A 23,038-nucleotide genomic window follows, 5' to 3' on the forward strand; every position below is an offset into this window, starting at 1 on the left:
TCTGATTTATCCAAGAGGGAGAGCAGGCGTATCTGGCATCTAGCAATGGATGTGTCATTAATTGAAGATCTGGGACATAGGTGTCCCCAGGCCAGCCCTGGAGTGTTGGCACATAGCAGTTGAGTCAAACACAGAGAGACGCTACCACGCAAAGAGCTAAGGAGTGTGTGCTGACAGACAGCCTCTCATAAGGAGCATATTGAAAATCCATCAAAACTCATCATCAAAAATAAGAATAACTTGGGGCGCCTGGATGGCTCAGTGGGTTCAGCATCCGACTCTTGATTTCAGCTCAGGTCATGATCTCATGGTTCATGAGTTTGAGCCCCTCATGGGGCTCCCCACTGACAGTGCAGAGCCTGCTTGGGATTCTTTCTCTCCCTCTCTCTCTCTGTCTCTCTGTCCCTCCCCTGTTTGTGCTGTCTCTTGCAAAACGAAGTAAAAATTTTTTTCAACTAAAAAAAAAAAAAGAATATCTTGATGTGTTAAAGTGTTAAAGTCTGAACAGCTTATAAAGTGGATATTATTCTATTTGTTTTGCTAACGAGTCAATAGCCTCAGCATAGCCACTTGCCCCAATCTATATACCTAACCAGGGGATGAGCTAGGATTTAATCCCAAGTCCGTGTGACTCCAAGGGAACTGGATGGAGAAGAATCTGGACTTGAGACAAAAGAATGATCCCAGAGTGCTAACCAGAGAGAGGGAGGTCAAAAAAAAAGGCCTGAGGGAGGAATTAGGGAGTGCCACACCTTAGGGACAAAGGTTAGAGGCTCAGGCATAGGGGACAAGCAGGGCCTGAGGTCACCTGGGGAACTGCCCCACAGTGTGAGATCTAGGGTCCAGGGAGGGTACGCTGAGAGGCTGGCTCTTGCTGGCGGGATGCCGGCCGGCGTTGGGTCAGCACCCAGCTGAGGGAGGCCGCCACCCAGACACCCCACCATTACTGCAGCAACCAGAAAGGGATGTGGCAAATTGTGGGCTGCGTGGTAATGATTCTCCAGTCCCTCACCTAACCCTTGGTAGACCTGCCCCAGATCTCTTTGTGTTCGTATTTGGGTTATTGATTAGTGGATTGAAAAGACTCATTTGTAAAACCATTTTCTATTCTTTGAAGATCTGCTGAATCTCTATTCTGAATCCTTCTTGAGCGATGATTTTCTTCTCATCTTTCATCCACATCAGTTTCCCATGTGGAGCAAACATGAGTCTACACAATCCAGAAGGAGCGAGAAATGCTAGAAGAAGGTAGCTGAATATGCACAATGAAAAACAGAAAGGGCTATTCGAGAACCGAACAAATTTCATACTTACTGCTGAAAGCCTCGTGCTTGGGAGTATGTATGTCTGCAAATACTGAGTCATGCCATGTCTTGAAGCCGCCAGACCACAGCTCTTGTGGTCTGGTTCTGTTATCAACAACACCGTTCTCACCATCAAGTGTCTACACCCCGCTTCTGTCTTCTGGCCCTCCAATATGTTTCTGTGCCCTGAAAATGTCACCGACGTCCAGCCCCACGTTAACCTTCCCTTCTTTGCATGGTAAAAACAGACTGAGCCATAAGGCCTTTTATCACATAATTTCTCCTCCTGTGCCCATCCTTTCCCTGTCTGCAAAAAATCTTTCTTCTGTGCCCCATCTGTAGACCAGTGGATCGGCCAGTGGTTTTCCAGCTGTCAATTTCATGGAGCCTGGTCAGGGACCCCACTCTTACCTTTCTATCCTGCCTACCCTCTCCCCCAGTATACAGTTAGCTAAAGGACCTCCATGTTTTAGAGTTTTATAAATTGGACTTTCTTCATCAAAAAAATTTTTTTTAATTGGTTCTGCTAGCAGTGTGTGAGAGCCACTGGTTGGAAGGCTAGAGGAGGGCCTATGACCCATGGCAAATTTCTGCTCCCGAAATAACACACAGCTTCTCCACAATCGTATCTTATTTCAGATTTGAAATAGCTTTCACCTCATGGTTTTTTCAATACCGTATTTCTGATACGAAGACTCATGAAGCCCATCTAAATTTTAATGTTAATATAATTTGCAATTTGTAAAACACATGGAACTGGTGAAAGCCATCTAATGACCCATCCATCTGCGCACATTCCTTTGTCCCAACTGTGCCTTCCTAGAGTACAGCCCACATGACCCGCACCGGGTGGGAACTGAAGGAGAGAAAATCGTGTTGGAATTCAACCCCTAGAAATAAAAAAGCATGAGGGCTTCTTGGTATCTTCTGCAAAAGACATTTAGGACTTGGTGATGGAGGAAAAATAGTCATTGTGGGGAAAACACCATGGGAGCTGAACAGAATTTCAGCATCTCTGCTAACATCCCAGCACAGGTATCCCTCTGTTTTCGCTTATCTTTTCATTTATGTCATTTATCTTTTCATTTATTCCTCCTGGTTATATACTTGATAACACAGCAGTTATATATTCATTTGACACATAATATACTAAAATAATTTTATTATCAGGGATAGTGTCAGTTCAGGTCTAGAATCACCTCCCTCCCCACCCGCCCTACCCCAGAGAGTATGATTTAATGTGTCTGTAGTATGGCCTGAGAATGGGTTTGTTTTTTCAAGTTCCCAAGGCAATTCTTTGTTTTGTAAATTTTTTTAAATGTTTGTTTATTTTTGAGAGAGAGAGAGAGAGAGAGCATGGGGTGGGGGTGGGGGTTGGGGAGCAGAGAGAGAGAGAGGGTGATACAGAATCCAAAGCAGGCTCCAGGCTCTGAGCTGTCAGCACAGAGCCTGACGTGGAGCTTGAACTCCTGAGCTGTGAGATCATGACCTGAGCAGAAGTCGGGTGCTTAACTAACTAAGCCACACAGGCGCCCCTAACTTCCCAAGGTGATTCTAATGCACGTCCAAGGTTAAGAACCAATGCGTTAGCCAGTAAATGGGGCCAAAGAGTCTCCTGGGACTTCTCTTGACTGTTACTGCAAAATGAGAGATATCCTTTGGAAACAGTGGGTAACAAGGAGTGAAGCAGAAGCTGGGCTACACGGCAGGGCCTTGCGTCCATGCTCTGGGCTCATTCCGAAGGTGGATTCAGATGTGTCAACAGCTGAGACCTCAGTGTTCAAAGGGCCACAGAGGAGGCATCAGCTTCAGCCTCAAGGAGAGTCAGAGAAGAGAGGGCCTATGATGGATCTGTAAGAATGAGCAGAAATTTTCCAAGCGGTAAAGAAGAGTACCCAGTAGAGATAACAATCCCCAGTGGAGAGAGGAGCCCACAGAAAATCTTAGCATTACACCCAGTGAGGCATGTTTGGAGAACAGTGAGGCCCCCAGGGCTAGGGGGCTAGCTCTTGTTAGCAGTTGGGACCCATGAATTGAAAGGGCTTTCGTGCCTTTATCCTCCAAGAAGAGGACATATTGTGGAGCTGGGAAAAATGAATCTTACTCCCCACCAGTCCTAGGGAGAAAGGAGCCACTTTATAGAGAAAGTGGGGGCAGCCCAGAAAAACAAGAGAAGAGCAGGATCCTTGAGGGAGGTAGACAGGGAGCCTTGAGGAATCAGCCCAGCCTTGAGATGTCCCCCGAGGAGCTCCCCTTATGGTTTGAATTTGGTGGTGATAGCAGCAGGACCAACTTCATGGTCATGGCGCGTGGCTTCCAAATGAGCAGTACTTTCCATGTACCCTTTAGGGACCTTGTCCTAGCTATTTATTCATCCACATCCGGATGTTACATTGATAGACATTGAAACTTGCTGTTCATCAGGAAGGGCCTCCGGAATGTCCGAGGTTCGTCCCCATCTGAGCTGTAGTTCTGGAATTCTCTGTATCGAAGTGGGTAACTTACACCACTCGTGTATCTTCGGTGTGCATCCTGCACTTGATTTGCACCAATGCTGAGTCTTTTTCTTCAAGGAACCACTGGAGGGTTTCGATCTTGAGATACTATGTGGAACAACTCTCATGGGCCTTGGCTGGCCCATAAACAAGACCCTGGAGGACAGCATCCAGTGGTGGACTGTAGCACTCATGGGATATGACTGGTAAACTTAAAGAGATCTGTCCAGTCCCAAGCAAAGCAGGGCTCCTAAGAGGCCCGGGATGTTGATACCTTCCCTCCATGTTAGAAGGAACATATTTTAAAAGCCTCTGGGGAAAGACGCTTGAATATGGAAATGGGGACAGATGCCGTGACCCACGTTGTTTCTAATTCCTCAGATCAAGTTGCTTGGGGACCTGGTGTTGTCAATCCGTTGACATCATTTTGCTGGAGAAGAGAAAGTGCTTCGGCAGCTACTCAGGAGAGTTTTGTGATGGGTAAAAGCCATAGCCTCTCATTTGTCAGAAGTTCTGGGTATGGCATCAGTGATGGCTCGTCCTTTACATCCAAAAAGCATGGATTACGTATTGCCAAAAAGAACAGAAGAGTGTGCAGTTAACTCAAAATGGGAGCATTTCTTACCATATTTACTACATTGTGAACACTGGCCCCACATTCAAGAAGAGTATATATACTATTTGTGCTGGTCGTGTTGAGGTGTTTGTCTCTGACACGGGGACGGTGAGCTCTTTCCTGTTTCCTCTATTAGTAATGTCTCCCCTTGTGGTTTGTCTATGCTGTGTTCAATTTGCCTCTTATCCTATGAATTGACAATACAACTTCTTCATAGCCCCCCAGAGGTCACCAACGGTAGTTGAAATTTCCCGTCATCACGTGTGAAAAAAAGCCAGAACATTGTCTAAGTGTTGAGTAGCTTGGGGAAATCAAGAAATGAACAAAACCCTACAGGTATAATATCTGTGATACATTGATATAAAAATCTAGCATTTTAGAGCCGTCCGAACAGGCCAAGGATTTTGTAGTGTGGAATGTTCCGTGGGCCTTTCAAGGACGAGGGATATTTGTTTTTAAACAGTGACTATTTTTAAAGACACCCAGAGGTTCAGACTTGCTGCAAACACGTGTTTTACAAACCCTCTGGAGCTGAACTTTTTTTTTACCACCACATTTGCCTTCCAAGAACGATTCCAGCATTGTGGAAACAGAACACGAAGTATCTCAGGGCTGCGTGTCTTAGGGGAATAGCCTGTCTTTGAGGTTAGGTAAATAAGTTTAAACTATTTCTGACATTCTGTCGCTGTTTCAACAGAGCACACATTTGTTATTTTGAAAGACCGTCAAGAGCAGTGGTCAGAAGCATCTCGTCTGAGTTTCCTCCTGCCTCTTCCGTTCTTTGAACGTGTTCACACGGGTAACGACGCTTCTAGGTGCTGAGTTGCAGGGGGTCGGTTTCTTTTTTATCCACCCTGGAGACCTACGTGTCTCCTTTTGCATCTCAAAACCGGCCGGGTTCTGCTTTGCAATCTGAAACTGCTGGCTCAGGGAGAATATCCCTGTGTGTGCAAACCCAGTATCATACCCTTGCTGTTCTGAGGTTGCTCGTGGAGTTGTCTCTGACTCCTGTCAGTTGCAGAGGCTGGAAATTCGGGAGCCTTCTGGAACTGACTTCTGGCAGTTATGGGGGCTTACACTGGGCTGGACCCTCTGCCTCTGGCTTCTTCTTGTACTCACCTACTATGTGCACTCGCTCCCTCGCTCTCTCTCGCTCTCTCCCTCTCCCTCCCTCGCGCGCGCACGCACCCTCCCATCAACCAGGATACAAAACTCAGTTCCTTGACTGCTTTCTACTCATAGCAAGACCTCCATTGTTACCAAGCACTTGACAACCTCTTAAAGCAAGGCTGAGGCTTGAGAGATCATGGCAAAGGCATCCTATCCCCTTGCCCCTCTGCTCCCTATTCTCTCTCATCCCCCCCTCTGCTTTCCCCAACCCCTAGGATTGCTGTAGGGACTCTAAGTTCTTCTCTCCCTGTTATGTGGCCCTTGCCTACAGATGCATGCATCGAAATCTTGCAAGATGTCCTGAAGGAAGAGTATCCACCCTCTTTAGAAGACAGCCGGAGGGGCACCGGGGTGGTTCAGTCGGTTAAGCGTCCGACTTCGGATCAGGTCATGATCTCACAGTTTGTGAGTTGGAGCTCCACGTCGGGCTCTGTGATGACAGCTTGGAGCCTAAGTCTACTTCTAACTCTGTCTCCTTCTCTCTCTGCCCCTCCTCCGCTTAAGCGCTCGCTCTCTCTCTCTCTCTCTCTCTCTCAAAAGTAAATAAACATTAAAAAAAAAAGTTGGAATTATATACAGAAGAAAACAATGTCTCCAGCCTGTAGTCAGTTCTATTGAATTTATTTATTTATTTTTAAGTTTATTTATTTATTTATTTGGAGAGAGATGGAGTGCAAGCCGGGGAGGGGCAGAGAGAGGGAGAGAGAGAATCACAAGCAGGCTCTGCACTGTCAGCACGGAGCCTGAAGCAGGGTTCGAGCTCACCCAGTGTGGGGCTCAAACTCACGAACCGTGAGATCATGACCTGAACTGAAGTCAGATGCTTAACCGACTGAGCCCAACAGACGCCCCTCTTTTTTCCCTCTGTTCATTTGTTTCTTAAATTCCACATATGAGTGAAATCATATGGTATTTGTCTTTCTCTGACTGGCATTTCACTTAGCATAATATACTCTATATCTGTCCACATCATTGCAAATGGCAAGATTTCATTCTTCTTGATCACCAAGTAATATTCCAGTGTGTGTGTGTGTGTGTGTGTGTGAGACACCTTCTTTATCCATTCATCTATTGATGGACACTTGGACTGCTTCTGTAATTTGGCTATTGTAGATAATGCTTCTGTAAACATCGGGATGCCTGTATCCCTTTGGAATTAGTGTTTTCCTATTGTTTGGGTAAATACCCTCTACTGGAATTATTGGATCATAGGGTAGTTCTATCTTCAATTTTTTTTAGGTTTATTTATCTACTTAGAGACAGAGCACGCAAGTGAGGCAGGCTCAAAGCCTTTAGGATAAAAGCCAAATCTTCACTATGACCTGCAGTGCTGTGATCTGAGCCCCCTCCCCACCTGCCACTTCTCTGCCCTTGTCTCCCCCATGTACCTTCCTCGGTCACACCTCTGCAGCCACAGTGTTCTTTCCTGCTCCTCCAAAGTAGGAGTGTACCCTGAACTCCAGGCTGATAAAGCCTATGGGGCTGCTTCTCAGAATAGCATTCTCAAAAGCAGAAAATAAATACTTGGTATTCTAAAGAAAGCCAGTTCTAACCAAAATCTCAAATAAATAGTAAATCAGAAGTGGCATATGATGATATAAGTGCTTTTTCCTGATGCGCTCAATTCCAAGTCTAGCATTGGATCCAATAATTGCCATGATTTCAAAGTAGTGATGGCATACGAGATATTTTGAGAGCTCTGTAACAACCGTAACGTGACACGAAAGTGTTTACCTGTGGTTTCCGTTAGCTGCGTAGTTGGAGATCCTGCCACCTTGTTTTGTTGGCCATGTTCATAGTTGCTGGAAATTCTAAATGTCAGCTAGAGTTAGTGAAAAGGCCATGGAACCTTGACTTCCATCTATGCACCCAGGTGGGGTTAAGGGACTCCATGTGAGGAACGCTGCTTCAGGGCTGAGGCACGTGCTGTTCCTTCTGCCTGAAGTTAGACCTCTACATGTCTCGTCTAGCCTGGCTGAAGGCCTTCAGTAAACCTCTTTTATGTTAGACTTTACAACACTGTTGTTTACACGTTTCTTACCATGGAGGCGTGACAAATAAGCCAATGCATCTGAAACTCTTCAGGGTCTCTCCCCATGAGAGGTTTTATAACTTGAGAAAAACTCCATTTATTTAGACTAATTGTAGGAGACATGTCACAACTAATGGAGATTCTTGAATTGTTATGTTTTCAAACTCACGTCTCTTTCAAAAATGTGTGGTCACTTAAGAATTACTCAATAGGGGATCTTAAAGGACTCTCCTTTAATTAGTAAAATAATTAAATTCACGTGTATGGAAGCTGGTGAAATGTTTGAAGAGGTTTTTTATATGGTTTGCCCTTTTTTAATCAAAATATTGAAGAAGATTATTTGCTTCCTGGCAAGTACAGACCTTCCCTAAATTACCCGGGATTCCAAAATAGTTGTGTCTGAAGGTGTGAGGACTTACCACAGAGTCTGCATTTTACTATCTTCTCTGTTTGGAAGAGAACATTGCCATGAATAACCAAAGTCACGCAGTGATATCTTTGAGATACAATGATTTTCTTCCAGAAGATCTCCTCCCTGTTCATGTATGCATTCAGCAAATATTTATATGTCTGCTCTTTGCCAGACACTGTCCCCACAGCTTACTGGAGAGGCCTGAGATTAATGTGGTAGTGATTCTCTAGGAGAGTGCTGGCCATAGAAAGCACATAAGAAAAATGAGTTGAGGGGCGCCTGGGTGGCTCAGTCAGTTAAGCGTCCGACTTCAGCTCAGGTCAAGATCTCCTGGTTTGTGAGTTCGATCCCCGCGTCGGGCTCTGCGATGACAGCTTGGAGCCTAGAGCCTACTTTGGATTCTGTGTCTCTGGCTCTCTCTGCCTGTCCCCTGCTCACACTCTGTCTCTCTCTGCCTCAAAGATAAATAAACACTAAAAATTTTTAAAAAGAAGTAAATGTTAGTGTAAGTGTTATGTCTCCCCTTGCCCCCCCCCAAAATTCTAGAAAAGCAAGATGAAATCAAAGAGAAATTTAAAAAAATAAGACTGTTAATTTGTTAGTTTATTTAACTGAAAGTTGCTGAGAGAGTAGATCTTAGATGCGCTTACCTCAAAAAAGAAATGGTAACTCTGTGACATGATGCAGGTGTTGGGTAATGAACGGGATGGTGGTAGTCATTTCGCAATCTACAGGTGCATCAAACCAATGTGTTGCACACCTTAAACATACACAATGCTCTGTGTCAATCATATCTCAGTAAAGCTGGGGGTAAAGCCACTAAAAGAGAGGCAGAAATAAAAATCATGCTGGAAAGAATGTTAAAAGCCAATCACAAATAAAGCCAACATTAGAAGCAGGAAATAAAATGCTCCAAGTAAAATGAGGAAAATTCTGAGGCAAGCTCAGAATTTCTTGCAAAATGCAGAGAAAAAGAACAGAGAGCTAAAAACAATGATACCTAGGGCAATGGGCATGGAGAAGAAAGACTAATAATCACATGATTGGTGTTCCTGAGCAAGAGAAGGAAAAGGAGTAGACATAGAATTTAAGACTTAAAGATAGACAGACAGCCGGAGGGATAGATAGATGGATAGGTAGATAGACGGGTAGATGGGTGGTTGGATGGATGGTTGGATGGAGAGAGATAGATATATGATTGATAGATACATAGATGATAGATAAATAGATAATTGACAGATTCATAGGTGATAGATGTATAGATAATTGATAGATTCATAGATGATAGATAGATCATTGATAGATTCAGAGATGATAGACAGATGATAGGTAGATGGTAAATAGATGATGGATAGATGAGAGAGAGAGAGAGAGAGAGGGATAGAGAGAGAAAAGGAGGAGAAGGAAGGAAGGGAGGGGAGAAAAAAAGTTTTACTGAATGGAAGCAGTGACTATAGTTTGTAGATTAAATGCTCAGAGTGTTCCAGGCAGAACTGACGAGCAAGTAATACTATCTCTTGATCGTATCCTGGCAAAGTTTTCGAAAATTTTAGATCACAGAATCCTGCAGGAATCCAAAAAGAAAAAAAGAAATAACGACAACAGATTACCTAAAAGGGAATAAAAAAATAGGCCTGCCTCGGACTTCTTCAAACTATGAAAGCCCCACGTGACAAGGGTCGGCATGAGCGGTGTGGAGGAAATCGCATTACGGCACTCCAGTTCTGTGGCCAGCTGAGCTGTTTCTTAGTGAGGAGAAGAGAAGACGTTCCTGCACACTCCAGGATTCATAATCTGTCCTACCCACTGCCTTCCTACCTTTGTGGGAAAAATACTCCCAAAAGCCTGCCCTGTCAAGCAAGACATGAAGCTTAATTATGATCATGGAGACATTGCAATATTAAGGGAGTCATAATAAACATTGAAACAACTTAAATATAGAATTTAAGAATTTATTTTAGTGACTTAAAAATAGATTGCAAATCTATGGGGCGCCTGAGTGGCTCAGTCAGTTAAGCGTCCGACTTCAGCTCTGGTCATGATCTCGTAGTTCATGAGTTTGAGCCCCACATCAGGCTCTGTGCTGACAGCTCAGAGCCTGGAGCCTGCTTCGGATTCTGTCTCCGTCCCTCTCTGCCCCTCCCCCATATTGATGTTCTGTCTCCCTCTCTCTCAAATATAAATAAACGTTAACAATTTTTAAAAAATAGATGGCAAATGTCAAAAAAATTTAAAGAAGATATCTGATGAAAAATAAAAATGTAAAATGATCAGAATTTCAATCCTATATTCTGTAAGAAGAAAGAAAGGATGAAGAGGAAGGAAAACTTCACATTTTCTCATCCTAGAAGGAAAATTGGAGATCTAGGAGATATGGTTTGAATTTTTTCAACTTTTTAAAATGTGAAGGTAGGTGAGGCATTAAGCAGACATCATATGATGAAAAGTCTTGCTCTCACCTCTGTTCCTGCCCCCTTTGCACCTGTGCCAGGGTATCAACTTTGTTAGATTCTTCTGTCTCTTTGCAAAGATTCTCTATGCAAGCACGAAGACTTATTTTTTCCTCTTTTTTATGTAAAAGCCTATTCAACACAGCATTCTACACCTTGCAGTTTTCAGTTGAGAACATTTCTTTTTTTAAAAAGTGTTACTGAAATATGATTGAGATACAAAAAATTGTGTATGCCTAATATACACAATTTGATGAGGTTGGATACATGCATATACCCATTAACCATCATCCCAGTCAAGGTAATCCACATATCTGTCACCTCCAAAACTTAACTTGTATACTCCTTTTTTGTGATCAGTTGGCCATATTTGCATGGGTCTAATTCTGGGCTCTTTATTCTGTTACATTGGTCTATGTGCCTGTTAGTTTTTTAAAAAATTTTAATGTTTATTTATTTTTCAGAGAGAGAGAGGGTAAGAGGGAGGGACAGAAAAAGAGAGAGACAGAATCTGAAGCAGGCTCTTTGCTGCCATGCAAAGCCCAATGTGGGGCTCAAATCCACGTACTGTGAGATCATGACCTGAGCCAAAGTCAGAAGCTCAACTGTCTGAGCCACCTCAGGCACCCCTATGTCCCTGTTTTTAATGCCACTACCGTTCTGTTTTGATTGCTATAGCTTTGTAATATATTTTGAAATCAGGAAGTGTGATACCTTTAGCTTTGTTCTTTTTCTCTTAATATTGCTTTGGCTCTTTGGTGCCTTCATTGGTTCCATATGAATTTTAGGATTGTTTTCTCTATTTCTGTAAAAAAAAAAATGCCATTGGAATTTTCATGGGTATAGCATCGAACCTGTAGATTGCTTTGTGTAGTATGGACATTTTAAATATTAAGTCTTCCTGTCCATGAAAATGGGATGCCTTTCCATTTATTTGTATCTTCTTTACTTATTTGCATGGATGCTTTGTACTTATCTCTGTGTACATCTTCCGCCTTCTATGTTAAGTTTATTTCTAAGTTTGTATTCTTTCTGATGCTATTATAAATGAGATTACTTTCTTCATTTCCTTTTAGATATTTCATTGTTAGTATACAGAAATGCAACTGATTTTTGTATGTTAATTTTGTACCCTTCAACCTTACTGATTTTGTTTATTTGGGGTGTGTGTGTGTATGTGTGTGTAGTCTTTAGGATTTTTTACATAAAAGATTATGTCATCTGAAAGCAGAAATAATTTTACTTTCTTCCGACCCAATGCCTTTAATTTCTTCTTCTTGCCTAAGTACTCTGAGTAGGACTCCCAGAACCATTTTGAATATAGGTTTCAAGAGTGGGCATATTTGTTTTTCTTTCTGATCTTAGAGGAAAAGCTTTCACTTTTTCATCATTGAATATGATAAGGGTGATAAGCTATGAGCTTATCATATATGGATTTTATTATGTTGAAGTAAGTTCCTGCAATATCTAACTTGTTGAGGTTTTTTACCATGAAAAGAGTGTTAGATTTTGCTGAATACTTTTTCTGCATTTATTGAGATGATTATGTGTTTTTTATCCTTCATTCTGTTCATACGATCTGTATCACATTAATTAATTTGCATGTATGTTATAAGATCCTTTTAATGTGCTATTGAATTCAGTTTGCTGGTATTTTTTTGAAGATTTTTACATCTGTGTTCATCAGGAATGTTGGCCTGTAGTTTTCTTTTCTTGTAGTGTTTTTGTCTGCCTTTGGTATCAGGGCAATGTTGGCCTCATAAAATGAGTTTAGAAGTGTTTCTTCCTAGGGGCACCTGGGTGACTCAATTGGTTGAGTGTCCAGCTTCGGCTCAGGTCGTGATCTCACAGTTTGTGAGTTTGAGCCCTGCATTGGGTTCTCTGCTGTCAGCGCAGAGCCTACTTCAGATCCTTTGTCCCCCTCTCTTTCTACCCCACTAAAAAATAAAAAATAAACATTAAAAAAGAAGTGTTTCTTCCTCTTAAATGTTTCAGAAGAATTTGGAAGGATTGTATTAAATCTTCTTTAACTGTTTGGTATAATTCATCAGTGAAGCCATCTGGTCTTGGACTTTTGTTTGTTGGGAGGCCTCAGATTACTGATTCAGTTTCCTTATACATTAGTCACACCTGTTGAAGTTGTCTGTTTCTTCATGATTCAGTCTTGGTAGTTTGTATGTTTCTATGAATGTATCATTTCCTCTAGGTTTGGTGTATAATTATTCAAATTATGAATAATTTGTGATCCTTTTGGTTTCTATGTCACCAGTTTTCATGTCTCCTTTTTCATTTTTTATCTTACTTATTTGAACCCTTTTATTATTTTTAGTAAGGATGGATAAGGGTTTGTCAGCTTACTTTCTTTTTTCAAAAACAACTCTTATTTTTGTTAATATTTTCTATTGCTTTTCTATTCCTTATTTTGCCTACTTGTGCTCCAATGCCTGTGTTTTTTATCTTCCTTCTGCTAATGTGGGGCTTAGTTTGTTGTTCTTTTTCTAGGTCCTTGAAGGATAAAGTTAGGTTGTTTGAGATATGTCTTCTTTTTAAAAATTTTCTTTTAATTTTTTTTAACGTTTATTTATTTTTGAGACAGACAGAGACAGAGCATGAACAGGGGAGGGGCAGAGAGAGAGGGAGACACAGAATCTGAAACAGGCTCCAGGCTCTGAGCTGTCAGCACAGAGCCTGACGCGGGGCTCGAACTCACGGACCGCGAGATCATGACCAGAGCCGAAGTCAGACGCCCAACCGACTGAGCCACCCACGCGCCCCTTTTTAAAAATTTTTAAATGTTTATTTATTATTGAGAGAGAGAGCACATGCAAACAGGGGAGGGGTAGAAAGAGAGGGAGACAGAATCCAAAGCAGGCTCCAGGCTCTGAGCTGTCAGCACAGAGTCCAAAATGGGGCTTGAACTCAAAAACAGCGAGATCACGACCTGAACTTAAGTCAGATGCTTAACCGACTGAGCCACCCAGGTGCCCCAGATCTTTCTTCTTTTGTAATCCAGGCATTTATTGCTATAAACTTCCTTCCTACTACTGCTTTTCTTGCATCCCACAGATTTTGTTAGGTCCTATGTTTATTTTCTTTCATATTAGGTATTTTCTAATTTCCCTTTTGATTTCTTCTTTGACAATGGTTGCTCAAGAGCATCTGGGTTAATTTCCACATGTTTGAATTTTCCAATTTTCCTTCTGGTACCAATTCCTAGTTTTTTTTCCAGCGCGGTTAGAAAAGATACTTGGTGTGGTTTCAGTCTTCTTAAATTTGTTAAGACTTGTATTCTGGCCTAACATGTGATCTGTCTTGAAGAATGTTTCATGTACACTTGAGAAGAATGTATATTCTGCTATTGTTGGGTGGAATATTCTGTGTCTTTCTGATAGGTCCATTTGGTTAATAGTGTAGTTTAAGTCTACTGTTTCCTTGTTAATTTTCTGTCTGGAAATCCTATCCATTGTTGAAAGTGGGATATTGAAGTCCTCTACAATTACTGTATTGCTATCTATTTCTCTTTACAGATCTGTCAATGTTTGCCTTGTATATTTAGGTGCTCTGATATTGGATGCATAAATATTTATAGTTATTATAGCTTCCTGATAAATTGACCCTGTTATCAATATATACTGACCTTTGTATCTTATAGCAGTTTTTGACTTAATGTTGTCTAATATAAGTACAGACACCCTGCTCTCATTTGGTTACCATTTACATGGAATATCTTTTTCCATTCCTTCACTTTCAGTCAATGTGTATTTGTAATTCTAAAGAGAGTCTCTTTCAGGCAGCATATGGTTAGAGCTTCTCTTTAAATCAATTCAGCCACTGTGCCTTTTGGTTGAAGAGTTTAATCCATTTACATTTAAAGTAATTATTGATAGGTAAGGACTTAGAATTGCCATTTTGTTAATTGTTTTTCTGTCTTATTTGTGGTTCTTTTGTCTCTCTTTTCCTCTATGTCCAACTTCCTTTATGATTTGCTGATTTATTAATACTGGCATGCTTTGCTTTCATTTTTCTTTTCTTTTTCTTTTGTGTATCTACTAAAGGTATATTTGGTGTGTGATTACTGTGAGGGGTTACATAAAATATCTAATAGTTATAATTGATTATTTTAAGGTGATAACAATGTAACTTCAATCTAATACAAAAAACTCTACACTTTTACCTCTCTGTCTTCCTACTTTATGTTACTGATGTCACACTTTACATGTTTTTACATTGAGTATTCTTTTTTAAAAAATTTTTTTTAACGTTTATTTATTTTCAAGACAGAGACAGAGCATGAACGGGGGAGGGTCAGAGAGAGGGGGACACAGAATCTGAAACAGGCTCCAGGCTCCGAGCTGTCAGCACAGAGCCCGACGCGGGGCTCGAACCCACGGACTGCGAGATCATGACCTGAGCCGAAGTCGGCTGCTTAACCGACTGAGCCACCCAGGAGCCCCTACATTGAGTATTCTTAACAAATTTTCATATTCGAAGTCTTACTTCTTTTTGTCTTTTATTTCTTTTGCTTTTAATAATCTATTTATTTAAAATATCCCAGAGTATCACAGAATAATTACATCTTTATTATATTCTTATGTTCACCTAATACATTCAACAGCATATAAAAATAATTATTCAGGGGCACCTGGGTGGCTCAGTCGGTTGAGCATCCGACTTCGGCTCAGGTCACGATCTTGCGGTCCGTGAGTTCGAGCCCCGCATCGGGCTCTGGGCTGATGGCTCAGAGCCTGGAGCCTACTTCCGATTCTGTGTCTCCCTCTCTCTCTGCCCATCCCCTGCTCATGTTCTCTCTCTCTCTGTCTCAAAAATAAATAAAATGTTAAAAAAATTTAAAAAAAAATAATAATTATTCACCATGATCAAGTGGGATTCATTCCTGGGCTGCAGGGCTGGTTCAATATTCACAAATCAATCAGTGTGAGACATCACATTAATAAAAGAAAAGATAAGAACCATATGATCCTGTCTATTTATACAGAAAAAGCATTTGACAAAATTTAGCATCCTTTCTTAATAAAAACCCTCGAGAAAGTCGGGATAGAAGGAACATGCTTAAACATCATAAAAGCCATTTATTAAAAGCCCACAGCTAATATCATCCTCAATGGGGAAAAACTGAGAGCTTTCCCTCTGAGATCAGGAACACGACAGGGATGTCCACTCTCACCGCTGTTGTTTAACATAGTGTTGGAAGTGCTAGCATCAGCAATCAGACAACAAAAGGAAATCAAAGTCATCAAAATTGGCAAAGATGAAGTCAAGCTTTCACTTTTTGCAGATGACATGATATTATACATGGAAAACCCTATAGACTCCACCAAAAGTCTGCTAGAACTGGTACATGAATTCAGCATGGCCGCAGAATACAAAATCAATGTACAGAAATCAGTTGCATTCCTATACACTAATAATGAAGCAACAGAAAGACAAATTAAGAAACTGATCCCATTCACAATTGCACCAAGAAGCATAAAATACCTAGGAATAAACCTAACCAAAGATGTAAAAGATCTGTATGCTGAAAACTATCGAAAGCTTATGAAGGAAATTGAAGAAGATACAAAGAAATGGAAAAACATTCTGTGCTCATGGATTGGAAGAATAAATATTGTCAAAATGTCAATACTACCCAAAGCTATCTACACATTCAATGCAACCCCAATCAAAATTGCACCAGCATTCTTCTCGAAGCTAGAACAAGCAATCCTAAAATTCATATGGAACCACAAAAGGCCCCGAATAGCCAAAGTAATATTGAAGAAGAAGACCAAAGCAGGAGGCATCACAATCCCAGACTTTAGCCTCTACTACAAAGCTGTCATCATCAAGACAGCATGGTATTGGCACAAAAACAGACACAGAGACCAATGGAATAGAACAGAGACTCCAGAATTGGACCCACAAAAGTATGGCCAGCTAATCTTTGACAAAGCAGGAAAGAATGTCCAATGGAAAAAAGACATCTCTTTAACAAATGGTGCTGGGAAAACTGGACAGCAACATGCAGAAGAATGAAACTAGACCACTTTCTTACACCATTCTTTTTGTCTTTTAACTTTTATATTGGAGTTAAGAGTGATTTATACAGACCCATTACAGTATTAGAGTGTTCTATATTTGTGTATATATTTAGCTTTTCTGGTGAGTTTATACTTTCATATGCTTTTGTGTTTTTGTTTTGTGTCCTTTCATTTCAACTTGCAGAACTCTCCAGCATTTTTTATGAGGCAGGTCTGATGATGATGAACTCACTCGACTTTCATTTGTCTGGAAAAGTCTTTATTTTTCTTTCATTTCCAAAGGACATTTTTTGCTGGGTATATTATTGGTTGACTGTTTTTTGTTCTTTTGGTAATTTTGCATATATCAATATTTCATTACAGTGCTATACTACAAGTTAGTTAATGGGTCCCTGTTGGGTACGTGACTTGTTTCCAATCTTTTGCTTTTATATAACTGCATAAATACAGCATTTTTTATGCAGGTATGTTGGTAGCATTAATTCCCAGAAAGGGGGATTATGAGATTCAAGGATCAATGTGATTGTAATGTTGAAAGATCTGGTCAAATTAATGCCAACTAGTTTTTTTTTTTTTTTAAGTAAATTGTAACATTATTGGAACTTTAAACACAGCGTTTAGTTTCCACTTTACAAGACAAAAGGGAACAAAGAAAGGATAAGCAAAAGTCAAAGGCCCATAAAATCAGAAGGTCTAGAACAATGACATGTAAACCTAAACATATGTGTAATCACAATAAATTGGTAATAGGGTTAATGCTGCAAAGACTCTTAGATTGGGTTTCCAAATAAAACCTAATGATATACAATTACACGAGACATTGCTGGAATAGAATTATACAGAAAGTTGTAAAAATTGGACAAAAGTATATTAGGTAGAAGAAAACAAAATAACCAAGAGTGATAATAGTAAAATCAGACAAGATAGGATTTAAACCCTAAAAAAGGATAAAAAGACATCCATTTAAAAAAAAAAAAAGAAAGTAAAATCCACAGTAAAGTGGAGGCAACATGAACTGTCATGTGCTGGATAAGATAGAATACATAACAACAAAAATGGGGAAAACATAAGAAGTGTGGTAAACATAGTAGACGGGAGCGCTTTTTCTGGACGTGAGCTCTCAAGGAGAAGCAGGTTAATAAGGACACATACTAAAAGAAAAGAATAAAATTTCATTCTTGTAAATATTTGAACTTTACACCCTAAAAAGAAATAGCATACTTTCTTTTCAAGTATGCATAGAACATTTGCAAAAAAAAACAAAAACAAAAACAAAAAAACAACGAAATGATTGTGTTAGGCCATAAATGTGCCTTAGAGATTTCAAGAAACAGTTGTACAGATTACCTTTTCTTTTTTTTTTAATTTTTTTTAAATGTTTATTTTTGACAGAGAGAGAGAGCGCGTGCGCGCGCGCGCGCGCGCGCGCACACACACACACACACACACACACACACACACACACACACACATATATGAGCAGGGGAGGGGCAGAGAGAGAGGGAGACACAGAATCCGAAGCAGGCTCCAGGCTCCGAGCCGTCAGCACAGAGCCTGACGCGGGGCTCGATCCCACGAACCGTGAGATCATGAGCTGAAGTTGGGCGCTTAACCGACTGAGCCACCCAGGCGCCCCTCCCTGAAGATTTCATATTTTTTTTCTAAAGGAGGAGCATTTTGTTGGCTGCGTGCAGCAAACAACCTAAAGATTCACATTAGTATTTTTGTTTTCCGGAGACTCCTCTGTGTTAACCCACCTCTGGGAATGTCTCTGTCTCTACCTCCAGCTCCACCAACCCCTCTTCTCCCACCACCCCACTCACCGTCACATTTCTTTCCTTTCCTGATACAGAGCAATCCCGCCCTCTTCGGTTCCCATTGAGTCGCATCCATAAACCAGTCAGGTACACAGTAGCCCAAAGCCCTTTGCTTTAACAGGACCCCCTCCCTGCCGTGGAGGAGCTCCAGACCTAGCAATAAATAGCCATCTCTCCAGACCTAGAAATAAATAGCCATCTCTCATACTTTATGTAATTCAGCCCGTTCGCTGCCGTGTGGTCAGAATGCTAAACGGTATCTGTCCTCTGGTTCTGTGGCCCTATTCTTAAAGGAATTTGCTTTTTGTCATATTTGTTTTTATTCCAAAGGTGTCCCTCAGCCTAATATAACTTGGTTGAAGAGAGGAGGACCTCTGAGTGACAATATTTCCTTGCTTTTCAATGGATCCCTGTTGTTGCAGAACGTTTCCCTTGAAAATGAAGGAACCTATGTCTGCACAGCCACCAATGCTCTAGGAAAAGCTACGGCAGCATCTACACTCCACCTGCTGGGTAAGTGTCGGGTGCTTCCGGTTCAAGTGCTTCCTGTCATACGTACAGAGCAGGACCCGGTTTCTTCCGTCCTGGAGTCGTGGAGGAAACGGGATGGACGTTAAGTGGTTGTAACCCTGGCTTGTCTCCGCCCGCTCACACGCTGCGCACTGCATCTGGCACTTTGTCTTACCAGGTCTTCTCTTAGAAGGCTGTCACTTTCCTGCTGCTACTTCCGTGGCACACAGTTTCCTGCCCAGAATCCAGACCCTTCGCGTTCTGCCTGTGTATTTGCTCATCTGCTGACCCGACCCCCCTTCCAGGCCAGCAGCGAGCTCCGTTCTAGTCGGTGTGGTTTCCTGCGCCATGATCCGCTGGAACCCCCCACCCACACGTGGTTTCCCTGGAAGTACGGCTTCCGGGAGCGCTGCTCTCCCAGGAAGAGGTGTCCGTCACTGCCCTTGTCACTGGATAGATGCAGGGCCAACTTCTGTCACTTACACAGGGATTCCTGTCTCCCGTGTGACTCTGATTTCATTTGACCTCTTTTGCCTGGTCTTACCGTTTGGTATCTGATTAAGTCCTAACACACGTTGCTCTCCAACTGTTTTCCTCTTTCATTTACGTTTCCTCAATTAAATTGCAGGTCCTTTCATGATAGAGACCATGTCTGATACCTTATCTTTGCAGCCCTGAGGATATAATATAGTCTGGGGGCGCACAGTAGGTTCTCAGTAAATACAGATCACTTGAGTCTTAAGACACCTTACCATTGGGTCCATATTGTAATTTGGAGATGCTCATCACAACGCGCCCCTCGACACAGGATGACAATCGGGGATGATATCTGGAGTTCATTCCCTTCCCCTGCGTTCATCTCTTTTGTTTCTCAAATTCCACATGGGAGTCGAATCGTGGTATTTGTCTTTCTCTGACCGACTTATTTCGCTCAGCATAATACACGTTGTTGCAAATGGCAAGATTTCATTCTTTTTGATCCCCGAGTAAGGGAAGGAAAAATAAGATACAGACAGAGGGGGAGGCAAACCATAAGAGTCCTTTAAAGACAGAGAACAAACGGAGGGCTGCTGGAGAGGAGGTGGGTGGGGGATGGGCTGGATGGGGGATGGGCATTGAGGAGGGCACTTGTTGGGAGGAGCACTGGGTGTTGGATGGAAGCAAGGAGTCACTGGGTTCTTCTCCCGAAACAAATACTACACTGTATGTCATCTAATTTGAGTTTAAATAAATAAATTAAAAATATATATTTGGAGTTCAGCGAATTCTTGTCACCAAAATGGGCTTTAAATTGTTGAGATCTGGGGCCCCTGGGTAGCTCCATTGGTTTAGCACCGACTCGAGCTCAGGTCATGGTCTCACGGTTCGTGGGTCCGAGCTCCGTGCCGGGCTCTGTGCTGACAGCTCAGAGCCTGGAGCCTGCTTCAGATTCTGCGTCTCCCTCTCTCTCTCTTCCCCTCCCCTGCTCACACTCTGCCCCTCAAAAATAAACATTTAGGGGAGCCTGGGTGGCTCAGTCGGTGAAGCGTCCGACTTCGGCTCAGGTCACGATCTCGCGGTCCGTGAGTTCGAGCCCCGCATCGGGCTCCGTGCCGACAGCTCAGGGCCTGGAGCCTGCTTCGGATTCTGTGTCTCCCTCTCTCTCTGACCCTCCCCTGTTCATGCTCTGTCTCTCTCTGTCTCAAAAATAAATAAATAAATAAATAAATAAATTAATTAATTAATTAATTAAATAAAAATTAAAAAATTTAAACTGTTGAGGTTTTAGGACTCAATAAATAATACTCCTCTCTCCCGCCAGGGTCTGGAACCAAGTGAGAGTTGCTCACAGAAGTCAGTCAGATGGACTTTAGGGATCGTTCGATAATCCTGTCTGTAGCTCCAGCACCTACCACAGGTGTAGTAAGAGCTAAATACGTGTTTCACAAATGAATGGAATTGAGTCATTGGTGGACATGGTATGAGATTACAATAGGTTCCACTGCTGAACCAAGAGGATGATGGGAAAGAACCTTCTCCATGGTTTTTCTTGTTGGCAGTTCGAGGAGTCCAGGGTCATAATAGGTGGGAGGTGCCCATGTGGGGATTGGAACCACTGTCGGGCACGAAGCACTTGGGTGTTCACTCACTCCTCTGACACAGTAGCACAGGGTTGGGGCAGTCATTTTTTTCTTTCTTTCTTTTTTTTGGGGGGGAGGGGGCGGCGGTCATTTTTAATTCTGGTACATACATGAGGAGACCCAAGAAACTCACAGAAAGTTTTCCTAAAGCCCAAATATATATCCTTCTCTTTTATTTTATTTTTTTTTAGACTTCCTAATATTTATTTATTTTTGAGAGGCATAGAATTCAAGCAGGGGAGGGGCAGATGGAGACAGAGAACCTGCTTCCATGTTCTGAACTGTCATCACAGAGCCCGATGTGTGTCTCAAACTCATGGACCGTGAGATCATGGCCTTAGCTGAAGTCGGATGCTTAACTGACTGAGCCACCCAGGCGCCCCTATAGCCTTCTCTTTGAGCATTCTTCATACTACCCCTCTTGGACTGGCCGTGCTGATCAGGAAGGCACTGGTGTACCTCCCTGTGGCCCTTCCCAAAGACCCCTGTGGTCTTCTAGGATCTTGGAATGGAAGATTCTCAACCGATGGGCTTGACCAAGCCTGTCTGATTGCTGAATGCCTTCCCCATGCTCTGAGAAGCGCCAGCCTTATCCCTCACTTCTGCTCCTCTCCACTCCTGGACCTGCATGGCTGCCTCAGCTCCACCCTGCACACCTCTTCCCTTAGGGGTTCCTCCTGCTGAGCAGCTCATGACTTGGCTGAGGAATCAAGAACATCTTACATTGCCAACACATGGCGTCCCTCTGCCACCCTGCCCTCATGCTCGAGTTTCACTGCCTTTCAGAAAGGCCATCTCCCCCATGTGAAGTCCCCTATAAAACGTCACCCATTCTCCTGCTGCTGAGGTGTCCCTCAAGAGGAGGGGTTTTGCTGTTCTTAGATGCTTCTTCCAGTCCCTTTTGGCATTAGGGGGACTCCATTTTTTCCATCGTCTTAGGCTATAAACCCTGAAAACATGCAGACACCACGTTTTAGCACAGCTGTTCTAACTGAACACCGATAGCACCCCACACACCCCCACAGAACCCCCAGATCTGTGTGGGCCTGAGCATCCGGGACAGAACATTTCATCGGCAGGAGCTGACTTCCTAGCGGCTGTCTTCTTTAAGAACACCCAAGCTGGAGTAAGAGGCAGATAATGTTTAACTGGTAAACAAGTGCCCCTTCTGTCTCTCTTTCAGAACAAAGACGGTTGGACAGTAAACGTGGATTTCCCAAGGACCAGAAAAAGCATAGGCTCCAGGCATCTGACACAGAAACCAGCAGCAGTGACCCAACAGGAGAAGCCCTACCTTCAGGTCGGAGATTTTGACTTCTTAAGGATTTGCCATTCGAGAGGCATGTGCGAGGAAAAGGATTTAGCTACAGGATGCTCCGTATCTTGCCCTTCTCGATAAGTAAAATTATTCCTAGGCACTTGGCCGGCTTTTCCCTTGCCCTCAGGCTTCTGTAGCTCAACTCATTCCTTCCATATCGAAACAGTTTTGAAAAAGAAATCGCTCCCGGGGAAGCCCGCAGGCCTCATGTCCCAGATGTGCATCATTATTTGTGATAAAACAGGTGTTGGTTTTCCAGTTTCTAAACGATGGCCAACTTGGTAAAATATTCACCGAGGGGAGATTTGCTAGGAATTCTGGAAATGATTCCTTCATTCTTCCCTTTTTATAAATTCTTCCCTAGACTTACTAACTTTGTTAGGCATCGGTGTTCGGTCAGGAGAACCTGATCTCAGTATTCCAAGCTTGCAAAACTCTTCAGGAGGCCGAGAGAGAGAGAGGTAGGGTTAAGAAAGTCAGAAATTCCGAAAGCACAGAAGACCAGTACTGATGATCTCAGAGTCTTGTGGCTCAAAAATGGGTAAATCACAGAAGGACACAGAGAAGCTCCTGTTATACTTCATGCTTTAGTTTCTACAGGAACAGTACTGGCTGCTTCATTTCACCCTTTTAAATCTTGAACGAGTGCCTCTCCTTTGCAGAAAGTATCCCAAAGAATAACTGTGTACATAGGGATGCTAAGAATGTAGTTCCCAGGCTCCCACCTTCTCGGATGCAGGAAGGGCCTGGAAGAAG

At 42.4% G+C, this 23,038-nt stretch overlaps 1 protein-coding gene across 3 annotated transcripts in view; it reads left to right on the forward strand.

Annotated features, from left to right (window-relative positions):
• The window catches only part of ADAMTSL3 (ADAMTS like 3), a 355,448-nt gene that overhangs the window by 302,011 nt on the left and 30,399 nt on the right, over nucleotides 1-23,038 (forward strand). For 2 of the 3 annotated variants that reach the window (XR_007149622.1, XM_047846695.1), the window contains exons 24-25: nucleotides 18,665-18,847; nucleotides 22,148-22,264. Coding sequence is in view for 2 of the 3 variants with exons in the window: in XM_047846695.1 (XP_047702651.1) it covers nucleotides 18,665-18,847; nucleotides 22,148-22,264 (300 nt within the window). In the remaining variant the exon portion in view is untranslated. Of the gene's footprint in view, nucleotides 1-18,664; nucleotides 18,848-22,147; nucleotides 22,265-23,038 lie in introns of those variants that run through there. The other variant, XM_047846696.1, reaches the window with a different exon arrangement.

Source organism: Prionailurus viverrinus, unplaced genomic scaffold (assembly GCF_022837055.1).
Source record: "Prionailurus viverrinus isolate Anna unplaced genomic scaffold, UM_Priviv_1.0 scaffold_40, whole genome shotgun sequence".
NCBI lineage: Eukaryota > Metazoa > Chordata > Mammalia > Carnivora > Felidae > Prionailurus > Prionailurus viverrinus.